Here is an 18,339-nt window from a genome sequence, read left to right as displayed (position 1 = left end):
CCCGGATCATTTGGTTACGCGCCAAAGGCTCTACCAGTTAAGCTATCCGAGACATTGTCCGTAACTACCATTCCGTCACCTAATAAGACCTACCGAGTAATAAACACCACCGTCCATCTTACGGTAAAGAGCATAAATAAGACACATAAATAAGACTATTTATGAATTTTTTCAGCTACTTATGTTCTTATTCTATTATCAAACAATTTGTTTCATTTTATAGGATTTACATAGAACTGGTTGTAGTTTATTTTGCGGTGCTGCTGGTCGTGATAATCAAGGGGTATTGCGTCGTGTGTTATTAGGATTTGCGCGATGGAACAAATCCGTTGGATATTGTCAAGGCCTTAATGTTCTTGCTGCCCTAATTTTGCAAGTCACCGACAAAGCTGAGACTTCTGCGGTGAAAATTATGATATATTTAGTTGAAGGAGTATTACCAGAGGGTTACTTTGCGGATAATCTTCGTGGTTTGACTGTGGATATGGCTGTATTCAAAGATTTGTTACGTTTAAAGCTACCAAGACTATCTAAACATATAGAATCTTTACAAAACAAAAACAAAAGTAAAGCAACAGGTATTTTGTTGACATTCGTTCGGTTACTTATAAGTATTACTTATTTTCTAGAATGTATTAATTGGATTATGGATTTATATTTACAGGGAGCAGTTATGAACCACCTTTAATAAATGTATTTACTATGCAATGGTTCCTTACACTATTTTGTCATTGTTTACCTGAAAATACTGTCCTTCGTATTTGGGACCTAATCTTTCTAGAAGGCAACGAAATTCTTCTGAAAACAGCTTTAGCTATTTGGAAAGGGATTTCCGAGTATGTATCCAATACTTTTTTTAATACAATAGTATAAATTAGAAATCCAAAATGCATACATTTACATCCCTGAACGATAAATCTAAAAAATTATTAACTCAATTGAGTATTCTTACAATGCCTCGCTATTTTAAAGCTTGAAGCGCTCAAAAATCACTGTTGCTGAGCTTTTCAAAAATCTAAGACGTTATTTAAATCACATTTCATTTTTAATTTTTGTATTGTCCCAGGAAAAAATGATCAGATATGAACAGGCACATGAGTCTTCAGGTCTGAAATATGTCCGGAATATTTATATTTATAAAAATGCTTACCGTAAGATGGACGGTGTGGCTTAATGCATATAGAATAAGCGAAAGAAAATTTAGTATAGACCGGATAGCTCAAATGGTAGAGTAGCCGACATGTCTTCGGAAGTTTCTGGGTTCGAATCCCAGTCCGAGCTATCTAATAATTTTTTCTCGCATATTCTATAAACTCACATTAAGATGATCCTCTCCACATTCCTTTCTCAATCCTTTCCTACCAATATCCTGTTACGTGAATGTGGAACGCTTCACGTAATAATTACCGTAACTCCTATTCTTTCCCGCTTCACAGCATTATTTATATTTATAAAAATGTGAAAAATGACCGGGTCTGATCAGACCTGGCCAGACATGTTTATGTCTGATCAGATCTGTTCATGTCTGACTCGATCAGGTCCATAAAAAAAAAAAAAAAATAGTGGCGCCTGCGGGGGTTGGAACCTCAGATGCCACGCTCTCTAGACTTTCACGTTACCTCTTGACCAAATGACTTATCTTTACTTTTAGGTATCTTTCAAACTACTTCAAGTAATTTAAATTTTATACATGACTTATCCTTATAGTTGAGGGAGTTAACTATACCCACTTTATTAGTTATTAATAATTAATTATATATTAGAGTGATTTATTTGGAACGGCTATGTATTTTTTTCGCTCCATTAACATATGGTTCTATGTACAGTGAAAAAAAAATTTTTTTAAGGTTTATTCCAGACTTATAATTTTATTGTTTTCTTTTAATTTTTAAGTTTTTTTATTTAAAACGTATAGGAAACTGAGAATTATCTGCGTGTTCAACAATTTAGCAGCCTTTGATACTACTGCAATGGACCAAAGCGTAGCTTAAGATAATAACAGACACCTTGAAAGGACATCGCCTATCGATATTAACTGATATATTTTAGTATTTGCACGCTATCAAACTCAAACTTTTGCTGAATAATCTTGTTTTTTGCGTATTTAATGGAACACAGTAAAAAATTTTGTGTCATTGCGTCAAAAATCATCGTTAAAAATCATCGTTTCGGCGTGGAAAATCAAAAAGTTTATGCTTAAGATGAAATTTTTGATGAAAGTTGTACATTTAAAATTTATAAGAGGATAGAAACTAATACTTTATACGGAACAAATTAATTTTAAAAAAAGAACTGCACTCTATAGTTCTATAAAATTTTTTTTCCAGACTGAAAATGACATTTGAGTTTTAATCTTTTTCTAGGCAAGATTAGACATGATCAGACATGGACAGATATGATCAAGCCTGAGTGTATTTAACGCTTCATAAATGATCAGGCTTGGACAGGTATGATCAGACCTGAGCGTATTTAACGCTTCAGACATGAACAGACATGAACAGACATGAACAGACATAAACAGATATGAGCACGCATGGATAAGTATGATCAGGTCTGAGCGTATTTAACGCTTCAGAAATGAACAGGCATGAACAGTAGGGTGATTCATTTCCGCCAAAAAATTTTTTTTTCTCGGTGTTCAGGCAAAATATTAATCTACGTATAGAAAAAAGTATTCTCATCAAATTTGAGCTCTAAATATTAATTTTAAGTACTTACAATTTAAATTTGAAGTTTTCCCATATAAATTGCATACAAAAAAAATTTTTTTTTTTTTTCAAATTTTCAATGCTTAGCCACCTTTTATGATATTGTGAATCGGTTTGATGGATCTTATGAGGAATTTCACGTTCTTCGAAATTGCTTTGGTGTTTTTTTGTGTAACTCGCACTGGTTCGCATGTAGGAGTCATCCAAGTTCAGTCATTTGAATGAATAGTTTTTTTTTTAAATTTTTTTTTGAGCAAACTGCACAAAGTAGGGAGAAAAAAAGACTGACCCGTAAAAAAAAGTTCTCTGACCAATATTTAATGAATTTACAGCCATTTTCAGTTTTTCAATTTTGTTTTTGTAATATCTCGAACCGTATTATAGATATAGGAATGACCTTTCGTTTTTTCTAAAGGGAACACTTGGGGCTATTGAGAAAAAAAATTTTTAGAAAAAAACTTTGAAAAATGCCAAATTTGTCAAATTTTGAATTTTTGAAAATCGTCAAAAATGATGATCAACATTAAAATTTTGGTTCAATTTTTAACTTCCCGCTAAGAAAATCAAAGATTTTCGAAAATCGGGAAGTTATTGGTTTCACCCCGTTTTGCAAAATTCGAGTTTTCATCAGATCTCTACGTTTGAAGGTCACAGGAAGCTTCCCTGACTATCTCCGCGAGGTTGTCACTATGTCTGTATGCATGTGTGTGTGTGTGTGTGTTTTTTTTATTTAACTTCCCGCTAAGAAAATCAAAGATTTTCAAAAATCGGGTAGTTATTGTTTTCACCCCGTTTTACGAAAATCGAGTTTTCATCGAATCTCGACGTTTAGAGGTCTTAGGAAGCTAACCTGACTATTCCGGAGATGGTGTCTGTATGTATGTATGTATGTATGTGTTTTTTTTTTTTTTTTTTTTTTTAACTTAGAGGGGGGGAATCCCTTTTACGGATTCCAGGCATAGCTGTTCGGCCTGGATATGTGGCGACTCGACGCAGTGTCATACTAAAACTCGACGCTAACGCCCCTACCCACTAAACCCTAAACCCCTTTTCTTCTTTCCTCTAATCCCTCATGGAAACCGCCGTCAGGCATTACTTCGTGAGGGGAGGATCTAGCTACTGCTATTTCTTCTGGTGGCTAAGGTGTTATTTTTCCTTCCTTCTAGTTTCTGTCATTTGCCCTTTTTCTTTCAATGGAACGCAGCTCTGTAAGCACTTCGGTGGTAAACGTGCTTGTGGCGTTCCAGGCAGCTTCGGATGACAGCATTTCTTCTACTATTGACTCTGGTGTGATTTTCTTGTTCAGAATCTTCTCTAACTCATCACGCTGTGGGTTAAAACGAGGGCACTCAAAGAAAACGTGCTCCGCATTTTCAGCAACTATTGGGCAAGACGGACACTCTGGGGAATTATCGTGCTTAAAGCGATGAAGGTACTCCCGGAAACAGCCGTGTCCTGACAACATCTGGATCAGATAGTAGTTGGCCTCACCGTGATTCCGGTTAAGCCAAACGTCAATCCTTGGTATAAGTCGATGAGTCCATCTTCCCTTCTCCGCAGCATCCCATAGTTGTTGCCATCTTGCTATACTATGTTGTCGCTCTTCGGTTCTCAGTTCTTCAGCGCTCGATGTAGATGATCTCTTTCGGTGGTATAGGTTCCGTCTTTCCTTAGCTAGAAATCTAAGAGGCAGAGTTCCAGAAATGACGCTCACTGCCTCCTCGGATATTGTGCGGAAGGCGCTTGCAACTCTCAGTGCACTTAATCGGTAGACCGGTCCGGCTTTCCTCCATGATTCTTGGGTCTCCAGCGCGTCTGCCCAAACGGATATTCCATATGTGAGCACTGATGTGACTATTGACGACAGCAATAGTCTCCTGCTCTGCTTCGGGCCTCCAACATTCGGCATCAGTCTTGATAGGCTAGTTACCACCGCTGATGCTTTAGCACTTACGTGTTCGACCTGTTGCTTAAAGTTCAGTCGGGCATCCAGCGTCACCCCCAGATATCGGATAAATGGTTGCGATGCGATCTCCTGCTCGCCGACATTCAGCTTGATGTTTTCTACGATCTTTCTGCTGGTGATGAGCACAGCTTCAGTTTTGTGCTTGGCTAACTCCAACTTCATCATCTCCATCCATAGGTTAATCCGGCTAAATGTGATATCGATAGCCAGATTGATCTCTTCCAAGTGTTTCGCGACAATCACTACCGCTACATCATCGGCATATGCAACAAGTTTCACCTCTGATGGTAATGCAACTCTCAGGAGACCATCATACATGATGCTCCACAGCAAAGGACCCAAAACCGAGCCCTGTGGCACTCCTCCGGTTATTTCGTACTCCCTTGGACCGTTTTTTGTGTCATATTTGAGTGTTGTATGTGTGTGTGTATTTGTGTGTGTGTGTGTGTGTGTGTGTGTGTGTGTGTGTGTGTGTGTGTGTGTGTGTGTGTGTGTGTGTGTATGTATGGATGTATGTAAACCTTTCATAACTTTTTAACGGCTTGACCGATTTAATCGCGGTTGGTTCCATTCGAAAGGGCTTGACTAAACTTAGATTTTGAATTTATTTTAGAACGATTCGGACCGGTAGATTTTGAGAAATCGCAAAAAAACTACAAAAAAAAATTTTTTCAAAAGTGGTTTTTTGGAATAACTTTTAAACAGCTTTACCGATCGATTCCAAAAACTAATCAGCTCTTAACATAAAAAACTACGTCGATCGCCGCCAGTCCGGTCAAAATCGGTTGATTCGTTCGTGAGTTATCGTTGACGAAAGAAAACCGAAAAAAGCATTTTTTTCGGAATTACTCCGAAATTTTTCGTTCTATCAATTTAAACTTGAATTTTCTTCATGGAGCTTAAAAAACTGCGTTGAATGCCACCAACTGCGTGAAAATCCGTTCATACATTCAAAAGTTACTGCGATTTGAAAATTCAAAAAAAAGTGTTTTATCAAACTTTTGATCTCGAAGAGTTCAAAAGCATACAAAAGCTATTTTTTAAGCTCGGAGAGCTGAAAATAACACACAAATCGTATTTATGAGCTCGAAGAAGTCATAAGTAAAATTTCAAGCGTTCAGGTATAGAAATGGCGGGAAGTTGCAGGGATGGCCTTGAAGGTCAACCGTTTTCCTAATTTTTTTTTTTTATGGAGCAGGTAAAATACATTTATGTATGCCAGGACTTGGTGTTGGTGCCAGGACTTAGTGTTTGCCTGGGTATGTCGGACTCAGAAGTCAATATTATTTTGCAACAATACCGACTAAACATCCTCCTCTCCTTTCCTCATGGATGTTACAGGGAAGACTGGATCAGGACCGCATTAGCATGACTTCAATCCAGTCCATGTTGTGTCTCACGACACCTACTTCTTGTTACTACTGGTTTCTAATCCCTTTCTGCGATTTTTTCTTTTAAAAGGCGCTGCGCGTAGGCTGCGACAGCTGTCCAGTTTTCTTCTTTTTTAATCATGCAGGTTATCAAGCACTCAGGGGAGAGCGTGGTGCCTATTGTTTCTTCGGTGCTGATTCTGTCGTCCTTCCAACGATCACACTCGAAAAACGTGTGCTCGGCGTTGTCAATTTTGTCTGGGCAGTATTTGCACATTAGTGTGTTGTGCAAACCCACCTTGAAAAGATAGGCATTGAACTGCCCATGTCCCGTCAATAGCTGGGTCAGGAAGAAGTCCGTGTCCCCGTGCTTCCGAGAAAGCCAGACGTTGATGCTTGGGATCAGGCGCGCCGTCCATCTGCCCGTCTGTCCCGATGTCCATCGGTCCTGCCACTCTTGCTGCGTTTCCACCTTTATCCTCGCTCTTGCGTCCTTCATGTTTTCGTCACTATCTTTGGCGTCATAGAGTTTTGTTCTTTCGAACGCTAATAGGTCGATAGGCGCGGCTCCCGCAATGACCAATACAGCTGCTTCGGAAACTGTGTGGTAGGCGCAGGCAACCCTGAGAGCCCCTCGCCGCTGTACTGCTGCTATCTTTCACCGGTAGGTCTTCTGCTTTAATATGTCTGCCCATATCTCCGCTTTATAAAGCAGTACCGAGTGGACTGCTTCTAAAAGAACTCTTATCTTTTTTGTTCTTCGTCCCATGGTGTTGGTCATAATTCGTGCTAGGCTGGACACAGCCTTGCTGGCTTTCTTGCAGGCACTGTCGAGGTGTTCACGGAAAGATAGTTTCTCGTCTATCATTACCCCTAGATAGCGCAGGGCCCTTGTTGACGTCAGTGTTGTTCCTCCCATGTCCACAGCGAATGGTTTTGGGAACCATTTTTGACGTGTCAAAACGACCATCTCTGTTTTCCGTTTGGCGAGTTTCAGGTGATGCTTATCAAGCCGAGTCTCGACAGCATCAATGGTTTCCCAAACTAGCAATTCGGCCTCTTCTACGATGTCCACCACTATAGTGGCCGCAACGTCGTCTGCAAAGCCTGTTAGCTCTACTTGCTCTGGCAACAGGATTTCAAGAAGCTCGTCGTAGTCTGCGTTCCATAGATCGGGCCCCATTATTCAGCCTTGCGGCACGCCGGCCGTTATGGCGTATTCTTGTGGGCCTTCAGTGGTTTCCACTATTAGCTTTCTATCGTCAAGGTAGTTGTCGACTAGTGCCAGATTCTCTGGCTCCGCGTCAAACTTGTGCTCCAGAGCGTCTAAAATGTCTCCCCAATTTGCGCTGTTAAATACGTTTTTGAAATCTAGCGTGAGGAGAAGGCATACTTTACGAGCTTTGAGGCTACCAGACCATGCTTTTGTTGCTGTCTTTATGACTTTCTCAATCGCTTCGACTGTCGAACGACCTTTCCGGAAGCCATGCTGGTTGGTGGCAAAACCTCCAGCACGGTCGATGTCGTTGCGAAGTCTCCCTTGTATGAGCTTCTCGAGCAGTTTTCCAGCAATGTCTAGCATACAGAGTGGTCTAAACGACGAAGGTGTTACGGGGGTTTCCTTTCCTTTGTTTAAGAGAACCAATCTCTGCCGCTTCCAGACCGCGGGAAACGTGCCAGTTGCCAAGCATGCGTTGTAGGTATTCAAGAGTATGTATGGGTATTCCAGGGCTACAATCTTGATCACCGCTGCCGGGATGCCATCAGGTCCAGGTGCCTTTCCTGTTTTGAGTGACTTGGCCGCGTCTAGTAGTTCTTTAGTTGTGAAGGGTGTCCCTTTGCTGTTTTTAGCGTAGTGTTTCTTTTCCCGCGGCGGGTGTTTGGGGAAAAGCTCCGCTACAATGCTGTCCATTAAGGCAGGAGACTTCGGCGCTTCTGGTGAAGCCTTTCCAAGTCGTTTGGTGACAATTTGGTAGGCTTTACCCCAGATGTCCTTGTCGAGATCATTACAGATCTCTTTCCATAACATTGCTTTTCTTGCTTTGATGGCTCGGTTTAGCGTCTCTTTAGCCTGCTTGTACTCTTTTGAATACAAGTCCTGGCTTGGGGAGCGTTTCGCGGTTCTCGTTGTGCGGCGACGTAGCTGATGGCATATTTTGCGAAGTTATGCTATGTCTGCTGACCACCAGTAGGCCGACCTGTGGAAACTCTGATTTTTCAGCCGCGGCATAGAGGCGTCACATGCGGCAGCAATCTCCTTCATCGTATTTAGCGCTGCCTTTTCTGTCTCGCTGCAGGTATCCGGAGTCGGGTTGTTCTGAAGGATAGACCAGCTTCGTGCAAGTGAAGCTCGCATTGCCTCTGGATCAAGCCTCTTGGTATTTCACTTCCGCTTAGAAAGGTCGCGTTGTGAAACTGGAGCAGATGCCAATCCAACGTTGAATTTCACGAACTGGTGATCACTGCCACTGTATTCTTCGGATACAGTCCAGTCTTCGATCATGTTGGCAGTCCTTGGAGTCGCCAACGAAATGTCGAGGATGGATTCTTGGTACCCTGGCCTTCTAAAGATCGTGGTGCTCCCGGTGTTCAGCACTATGAGGTCGAGTCTAGCCGCGACGTCAGCGACCTCGTTACCTCTGGTATCGGAGAAAGCAGCGCCCCACTCAGCCGATTTAGCGTTGAAGTCTCCGGCTACGATGACTTCGCTGTCGAACTTAGTGACCGCATCTTCTATATTTGCCAGTTTCTGTCGGAACACACTCATCCCTTCGTTAGATGAGAGATAGACGCTCATGAAGTAGGTTGCCATGGGGTCCACCCTGCTGTCCAAACAGTCGCTTGATGACGACGAGTTCAGGCCCGTTTGCACGCCTTCCCTCGCTGGCACTGAGGTATCCCTCCCCTGTGCGGTAAACGATGTTTGAAAGTTCTGTGACATTTCTATATCGTTTTGTTTTGCTGGGTTTGGTCCAGCCCGAGTATTTTATTTCCTCGGTACCTGACATATCTGCCGGGCATTCCCCTATCCGCCACCTGGGGAGGCGCCTGATGCGAGTCCCAGCAGCCCGACACGGTGTGTATGTGTGTGTGTGTGTGTGTGTGTGTGTGTGTGTGTGTGTGAAAGTATGTGAACCGCTTATAACTTTTGAACGGATTGACCGATTTCATTGCGGTTGATGCCATTTGAAAGGGCTTGACCAAACTTAGATATCAAAATGTATTTGGACCGATTCAGATCGATAGATTTTGAGAAATCTCCATAAAACTGAAAAAATAATTTTTTTCAAATGGGGTTTTTTTGGAATAACTTTTAAACGGCTTAATGGATCAGCTCCAAAAACTATTCAGCTCTTCACCTTGGAAACCCACGTTGATTGCTGCTCATCCGGTCAAAATCGGTAAATTCGTTCGAAAGATATCGTGAACGAAAGAAAACCGAAAAAAGTGTTTTTTCAGAATTACTCCGAAATTCCTAATTCGATCAGTTAAAACTTGAAGATTCTTTATGAAGCTTGAAAGATTGCGTCGAATGCCGCCAACTGCGTGAAAATCGGTTCATTCATTCAAAAGTTATTGCGGTTTTAAAATTCAAAAAATAGTGTTTTATCAAATCTCTATTAGCCTTTTGAGCTCAAAGAGCTCAAAAGCATAGAAAAGTTATCTTTTTGAGCTCGGAGAGCTAAAAAGAACAGAAATTGTATTTTTGAGCTCGAAGAGCACCATGGCAATTTTAAGCGCCAGTGCAATTTTAAGCGCCAGTGCAATTTTAAGCGCCTAAGTATGGAATTAGCGGGAAGTTGCAGGGATGGCCTCCAGGGTCAACCGTTTTCCTAATTTTTTTTGTATAATACCTTGTACTGATCTTAAAAGATCCTGAAATTTATAGAACTGTATTGTTTTTTTTTTTTTTTTTCATAAATATGAATTTTGAATCTCAAAAAAAAACTTGTACGGTTTGCTCAAAAAAATTAAAAAAACAAAACTATTTATTTAAAAAACTGAGATTTGATGATTAGAACTGGCGAACCAGTGCAAGTCACACAAAAAAACACAAAAGCAATTTTGAAGGACGTGAAATTCTTCATAAGGTCCATCAAACCGGTTCACAATATTGTAAAAGGTGGCTAAGCATTCGAAATTTGAAAAAAAAAATTTTTTTTGTATGCAATTTATATGGGAAAACTTCAAATTTAAATTGTAAGTACTTAAAATTGATATTAAGAACTCAAACTTGATGATATTTTTTTTTTTACATGTAGATTAATATTTTGCCTGAGCACCGAGAAAAAAAAATTTTGGCGGAAATAAATCACCCTAATGAACAGGCATGAACAGGTCTAATTTCAGGCCTGATCATACATGAACAAGCATGGTCAGGTCTGATCATTTTTTCCCAGGGTGTTAGTTCTTATACAAAGTATACATATAAGCGGTGTCTGTAGTTGAGAATCGCTATTAAATCATCGAATTACAACTAACTAAAATTGGATAATTCCTCTATTCATTAAGATGTTATTGTTATTGATAATTGAAGTTTTAGATAATGTTATGTCCAGATCAGACTTAATTAGTTAATTTTATTTCGGCCCAAGTCTTTCGACCTATAGACCAGGATCTTAATTTAATTTTGTCTGGAAAGGTTAATATAAATGATACGATTAGAATTCTCAATTATAAAATATATTGAACACAAATTAGTGAAATTGAAAATATACAATACAAAACTGAATTGATTAAATTGAGATAGAAAACAACGAACGGTTTATAAATGATTACAAATAGTACAGTACCTCTTAGTTCTCACTGATCACTTATTAAATTTTTGAAAATACACAAACGGGATGACCATGTTGTTATAGAATTTTAGATATAAGCGGTAGGACCACGCTTTTAGACAAAATTGAATTTAGTATAAATTGAACCACTCACTAGAAGCTCGAATATTTTCGTAGACATAGTACGAGCGGGGTAGCCACGCTTCGTTAGAAATTCTACATAATGACTAAACTGGATGACCGAGTTGGTCATTCAGAACTCGAAAAAGAATATATTAGTAATGGCCCCTTTTTTGAGGGAAACGTGCCCTTTTATAGTTTTGAAGTCAGACCGAGATTGTATATTTTCCGGGGGAAACTTCTATCCAATGAGGATACAGTTTTCTGGACTCTAGTCCCATTCCCTTTGGGAAAGCAAATAGGACACGCCCTAATGCAAGCCTGTATGTGTGCGCACCCACACACATACTGACATGTACATATTTATTTATTTATTTTAAAATCTTACGTTGAAATTAACCTATTTTATATTATGAAAATTATAAAATCTTAAAATTAATTATATTTTTTAGTTAAACAAAAATTTATTAATTTTTGTGATCAGTGTAACTTTTGACTTTACTTAATTCCCTCATTTCATTTCACATTTTAATATCAGTTATTAACGATTGTGAAATTTAAATTTTAGGGTGTCAATCATCTCTTTTAGAAATTTATTATGGAATTTTATTTTTAATTATTTTAGAAATTAAAATTTACTATAGAATTTTATTTTAGTTATTTTAGAAATTAGAGATTTGTTATAGAATTTCTATTTTATTTATTTGAGAAATTAGGAATTTATTATGGAATTTCTTTTTTAATTATTTTAGAAATTAAAATTTATTATAAAATTTCATTTTAGTTATTTTAGAAATTAGAGATTATAGAATTTCTATTTTAGTTATTTTAGAAATTAGAAATTTATTATAGAATTTTTGTTTTTTTGGAAATTGGAAATGTACTATAAAATTTTATTTTAATTATTTTAGAAAATAAAATTTCGTTTGTAGAACCTTTCTCTTTTCTTGATTAGTTAGTAATTTTAGTGAGATAAAGAAATTTATTTTTATTTAGATAGTTGAAACGAACAAAAAAAATTAGTCTCAGTTTTTATTATATTTTTTAATGCTATCTTGGATGGACATCTGGATAAGATATTTTCTTGATTTTATTATTTCGAGGAAATATCCTGTCCTTTTAGCCTGAGACTTTTATGACCCCCTATTAGATAAGGCTCTGGATTTCGTCTTTTGGGCCCTTCCTTACGATTTAATTTTTATTAGGGGCTTAAAAAAATTCCTTTTCTTAGACGAAGGTCATTAAAGTGCATTAAGTATTTACTTTAGATTTTTATTTTAAGTTTAAAGAAATAAAGATTAAGTTTTATGGTCACCGGAAGTTTTAAACTAAAATAAAAAAAAATGAAAGAGAGAAAAATAAAAAATTATTTTCTGAAAAAATAAAAAAATCAATAAATTTTTCGGACGTAACAATAAATAACTATTCAAATTTTTGTTCCAGTCGAATTATAGCTGTGAAATCTGCCGATGAATTTTATAGTATTATGGGAGTTTTAACAAGAGAAATGCTCGAGTTCACAGATACAAACAACTTAATCAAGGTTGTAAACTATATGTATATTTATGAACACTCTCACTATAGAACATAATTGTATTTTGCACCTCTATCTTAATGTTACAAACATAGTTTCCTCATTTCAGTTCGGTATGCCACGATGTTTTTAACTTCCCGCTTTTAAAACTAATCATTTTCAAAAGTAAGACGTTATAGATTTCGGCCCGGACAATATTTTCAGAATGAATCAACTGATTTTGGATGAGCGACACGGTCTTCAAAAATGCTTTTTGAGATTAAGATCTAATTAGAAGATGATCGTTCGAGCCATTTCAAAGATATTAGAAAAATAATAACCAAAAAACAAATTTTTTAAAAGTTTTTTCAAAATAACTTCAAATATTTGTTTAATTAGATCAAGATTGTTTAGCCTGTAATGACCACTTTTCGGGTACTTAGTCGTGAATAAACCTCCGGTTTGAATAAATCTCGCCGAAGTCCAGGGTTATATTGAGGAGATAATAAATCCAAATCTAGTTTTCAAAAAGAAATATCAAATATCTGTTTATAGTCTAGTATCAAAGTATTTTAATGGATACACACACGCCGCGTATATAGATATTTTTGTCATTGATATCACCACGTTTCATCGGCAATAATTCGCTATCTAATTACCGGTGGCTAATTCTCAGTTACGCCTAACGCACGACTAGCCGTCGTCCTGCAGGCCCCAATTCGTCCTTCCCAAGGAGCAAGCGGATAGCCTTTCTTTCACTCCTTCCTACTCGATTATGTTTGACTACCGTACCTCGGCTTAAGGTAGTTAGGCCCAAAAAGCAAAAATTCAAGAAATATCCCAGACTCCGTATAGAAGTAGTTAAATACATAATACATACGCTGTTAAAATTTAGAGACGATTTACCACGTCTAATCGAAGATAATTGCAATTAAAAATGACATTTTTATACAGGCGGTATGGGACAAGAGAGAGAAAACCGCGAAGTTTTATTATTTTTGTATTGAAGAAATTTGAAGAGTTTTACGAAAAACTAATATTACTTAGATTAATACATGTATAATTACCCTACAAAATTATGGAATTCCCTACTACATAGTTTTTGAGAAATCATTGATAAACTAGTAAAGTAAACAAATAAAGTCATGCGTGGAAGTAAGTGAGCAATAGCCTGTAAGAGAGGCAACACTAGCGCGTGACGAAGACAGCAGTAGCATAAACTATAGGTTGGGAAAGAACTACCTTAAGGCCTTAGCATGAGGAATCATATTTTTGTACGGGTAGTCAGATCTTCAACAGATAATATGATTTATTAAAATGTAGAGATCTTAAATCTTGCAGGTGATTTTCTTCCTCACAGTAATCTAAACGAGGTTCTCGAAAAAACTTGAACTACTTTATTTAATAATGAGTGGCTCCCGCATAATCAAACTTGTCTTCGCCCACTTAAGACTCGCTGACATAAGTTCATCTACTACCTTTCATTGACCAACAAGGTTAACAAAGAAGATCCAAATAACTTTTGTTTAAACTGCAATTTACGAGAAACCGACATCTTCGAGCATTTCTTACTTATATATCCTTTGTTCTCCCAAAGAGACTATTTCCTCCAACACTACTAATTGCTTCCTAGAACAACATGTTTACGTTATTTGATGCTTCAAATCAAAAATCAATTCTAGTGATCTTAAACTAGATTCTCAACTTATAATTATATCAAGAAGTTCTGCTTCATTAGATATCCCGTATTGCCAGCATAAGGAAGATGGGGTACAATGGGTTCCTTGAGAAAAAAATTAGGAAAACGATTGACCCTAAAGGCCATCTCAGCAACTTCCCGCTCGTTTCATACTTAAGCGCACAAAACTGCATTTATCTTCGAGCTCAAAAATATAATTTTCATTTCATCTTGAGCTCTCCGAGCTCAAAAATCTGCCAGAAGTTGAATAAAACACTATTTTTCGAATTTTTAAACCGCAATAACTTTTGAATGAATAAACTGATTTTTATGTGGTTGATAGCATTCAACGCAGTTTTTAAAGCCTCATAAAGAACTTTTAAGTTTAAATTGATTGAACTAAGAATTTCGAAGTAATTCCCAAAAAACGATTTTTTTTATTTTTTTTGTTAATGATAACTCACGAACGAATTAACCGATTTCGACCGGGCTGACGGCAATCGACGTGGTTTTTTTTATATTAAAAGCTGAATAGTTTTTTAAATCGATCGGTAAAGCCGTTTGAAAGTTATTCCAAAAAAACCACATTTGAAAAAAATTTCTTTTGCACACACACACACACTTCCTGTGATCTTAAAAAGTAAAACGAGTGAGAAAAATTAAGATTATAATCATTTTTAACTTACCGCTAAGAAAATTGAAAATTTTCAAAAGTTGGGAAGTTATTGGTTTCACCCCGTTTTTCGAAAATCGAGTTTTCAACGGATGTTGACGTTTTGAGGTCCTAGGAAGCTTCCCCGAATGTTTCCGCGATGATGTCCGTACATCTGTATGTGTGTGTGTGTGTGTGTGTGTGTGTGTGTGTGTGTGTGTGTGTGTGTGTGTGTGTGTGTGTGTGTGTGTTTTTTTTCCCCTTAGGGGGGGGGGGAATCCTTTTTACGGATTCTAGGCATAGTTGTTTGGCCTGGATATGTGGCGACTCGACGCAGCGTCATACTAAAAACTCGACGCTAACGCCCCTACCCACTAAACCCTAAACCCCTTTCTCTTCTATCCTCTGATCCCCCATGGTACCGCCGTAAGGCATTTCTTCGCGGGGGGAGGAATTAGCTGCCGCTCTTCCTTCTGGTGGCTAAGATGTTATTTCTTCCTTCTAGATTCTGTCTTTTGCTCTTTTTCTCTCGATGGAACGCAGCTCTGTAAGCACTTCTGTGGCAAAAGTGTTCGTTGCATTCCAGGCAGCTTCTGAAGACAGCATTGCTTCTACGACTGACTCTGGTTGACTTCTCCTCTTCAAGATCCTCTCCAGCTCCTCACGTTGTGGATTAAAACGCGAGCACTCGAAAAGAACGTGCTCCGCATCTTCAGTGACTCCAGGGCAGGACGGGCACTCCGGAGAATCGTCATGCCTAAAGCGGTGAAGATAAGCCCGAAAACAGCCATGTCCTGACAACATCTGCGTTAGGTAGTAGTTGACCTCTCCGTGTTTCCGGTTCAGCCAAATGTCGATCTTTGGTATGAGACGATGCGTCCATCTACCCTTCTCTGCGGCATCCCACTGAGATTGCCATCGTGCGATGCTGTGCTGTCTTTGTTCCGTTCTGAGTTCTTCTGCGCTCAGTGTTGTTGACCTCTTTCGTTGGTAAAGGTTCCTTCTTTCTTCAGCTAGGACTCTGAGAGGTAGAGTTCCAGAAATTACGCACACTGCTTCCTCAGATATTGTGCGGAAGGCGCAAGCTACTCTTAGGGCACTCAGGCGATATACTGGTCCAGCCTTTCTCCATGCTTCTTGTAATTCTAGCGCATCGGCCCAAATGGATATTCCGTACGTAAGCACTGATGTGACTACAGTTGCCAACAATAGTCTCCTGCTCTGCTTTGGGCCTCCGACGTTAGGCATCAATCGTGCGAGGCTTGCCCTTACTACTGACGCTTTGGCACTGACGTGTTCCACTTGCTGTTTAAAGTTGAGACGGGCATCAAGCACCACTCCCAAATATCGGATATAAGGTTGTGATGTGATTTCTTGTTCGCCGACTCTAAGATTGATGGTCTCTAACACTTTCCTGCTGGTAATAAGCACTGCCTCAGTCTTATGTTTCGCCAGTTGAAGATTCATTGTGTCCATCCACTGGTTTACTTGCTGGAATGCTAGATCAAACATGTGGTGAATCTCGTCCAGGTGTTTAGCGACAATCACTACGGCCACGTCGTCCGCATACGCTACAAGTTTAATATTTCTTGGGATCTTTAGCCTTAGAAGCCCGTCATACATGATATTCCACAGCAGTGGGCCAAGAACAGAGCCCTGCGGAACACCTCCGGTGATTTCGTACTCTTTCGGACCGTCCTTTGTGTCATATCTGAGGACTCTATCCGTGAAGTAGCTAGCTACTATTTTACTTAGGTATCCTGGCACGTTCTTCTCTTGAAGAGCTTGCATAATGCAGTCCCAGTTAGCAGAGTTGAAGGCGTTTTTGATGTCTAACGTCGCCACCAGGCAGTACTTCTTCGTACCACCCTTCCATCTGGTTCCTGCAATTGCCTCCTGGGCCGTAGTAACAACCAGATTGATCGCGTCCAGGGTTGATCGTCCTTTTCGGAATCCATACTGGTTGTTTGCCAGGAGTGGATCTGCAACTGCTTCTATTCTTTGATGAATTATGCGTTCGAATATCTTACCGGCTGTATCAAGCATACAAAGTGGACGGTAAGATGACGGCTCTTCTGGTGGCTTTTTTCCTTTAGGGAGTAGAACCAGTCGTTGTTGTTTCCATTTCCGAGGAAATGTCCCTTCCTTGAGGCACGTATTGTAAACTTTCAAGAATAACGTTGGTGCTGCCTTTATGGCTGTTTTCAAGGCAATATTAGGGATTCCGTCTAGTCCCGGCGCTTTGTTATTCCCTACGCGGTTACAAGCCTCCATTAGTTCTTCTTCCGTGACAGATGGAATGTCTTCAGGGTTTAGCTGCCTTAACTGGCCGGTGAATACCGGTTGTTGAGGAAACAGCACAGTAACAATCCTCTCTAGGAGCCGCGGACACGTAGGCGACGGCATTGGCTGGTATTTCAGGTGGGCCGTGACCACCTTGTACGGTTTGCCCCATGGGTCCTTCTCCACTTCTTCGACGAGTTCTTTCCAACAGCGTCTTTTATTATCCTTGATGGCTTTGTTTAGTTCCCGACGGGCCTTTTTATACTCTGCCACCAGTTCTGCAAGGTTAGGTCGACGGAAGTCACGCTGTGATATTCTTCTTTTCCTGAGGCATTCTTTACGAAGAGCGCTGATGTGATCGTTCCACCAGTGCACCGCGGGTCTTCTATTTATGCCTCGTTTTCGTGGCATACTGGCGTCACAAGCTTCGGTCACTCTTTTCATAAGTTCTTTAGTCTGATCTTCTGCGCATCCAGCGGTGATCGGGCCATTATCCAAAGCAGTCGTCAGCGTACCCACGTCGAAAGATTGTACTCTCCACCGAATGTGGTTAGGTAACCTACTAGTTCCTCTAGTATCCTGGTCATTTGATATCTCCCAGAGAATCGCGTTGTGGTCACTGGCAGTGTAGATATCCAGCACCTTCCAGTTGAGGTTACCTCTCGCGAGGCTGCTACTGACGAACGTGAGGTCTACGATGGAACTTGCGTCTCCTTTGGTGTAGGTTGGTGTGTCACCACTGTTGAGTAAGACTACGTCTAATGCAGTAAAAGCCTCAAGTAACGCTTTACCTCGTGCGTTAGTTAGCTTGCTACCCCAGTCTACTGCCCAGGAGTTAAAGTCGCCGGCTATCGCGACTGGATGATGCTGCTTCGCGTCCTCTGTCAGTCGATCCAGAAAGTTAGTGAAGTCAACAATAGAGAGGCTAGGTGGTGCGTAGCAGCTATAGAAGCGAACGCCATCTACTGATACTGCTACAAAGCCGGCATTGCAATTATTAACTACGCTCTGGAATGGGAGCTTGCCACAGGACCAAATGACGGCCCTAGTGGTCGTGTCCGTTTCCCATAATTTGCCTTTAAGGCATTTATATGGCTCAGCTATTAGTACAAGGTCAGGCCCTAGTGTGTGTGTGTGTGTGTGTGTGCGTGTGTTTTATAGAGGCAGGTCCAATACATTTACGTATGCCAGGCCCAGATGTTTGACCTGGGTATGTCGGACTCAGATGTCAATAGTATTGACAGCAATACCAACTAAATGTCCTCCTCTCT

At 39.6% G+C, this 18,339-nt stretch overlaps 1 protein-coding gene across 1 annotated transcript in view; it reads left to right on the top strand.

Annotated features, from left to right (window-relative positions):
- The first annotated feature begins 220 nt into the window (after nucleotides 1-220).
- Nucleotides 221-18,339, top strand: part of LOC123261143 — a 193,078-nt gene continuing 174,959 nt past the window's right edge. Inside the window, exons 1-3 of the mRNA XM_044722658.1 lie at nucleotides 221-578; nucleotides 665-836; nucleotides 12,386-12,485. Coding sequence (XP_044578593.1) covers nucleotides 413-578; nucleotides 665-836; nucleotides 12,386-12,485 — 438 coding nt within the window. The 5' untranslated portion in view covers nucleotides 221-412. The remainder of the gene's footprint in view (nucleotides 579-664; nucleotides 837-12,385; nucleotides 12,486-18,339) is intronic.

The sequence above is a fragment of the Cotesia glomerata genome, linkage group LG3 (assembly GCF_020080835.1).
Source record: "Cotesia glomerata isolate CgM1 linkage group LG3, MPM_Cglom_v2.3, whole genome shotgun sequence".
Lineage (NCBI taxonomy): Eukaryota > Metazoa > Arthropoda > Insecta > Hymenoptera > Braconidae > Cotesia > Cotesia glomerata.
The sequence above is the reverse complement of the archived record's forward strand: the minus strand, read 5'-3'. Positions and strand labels throughout refer to the sequence as shown.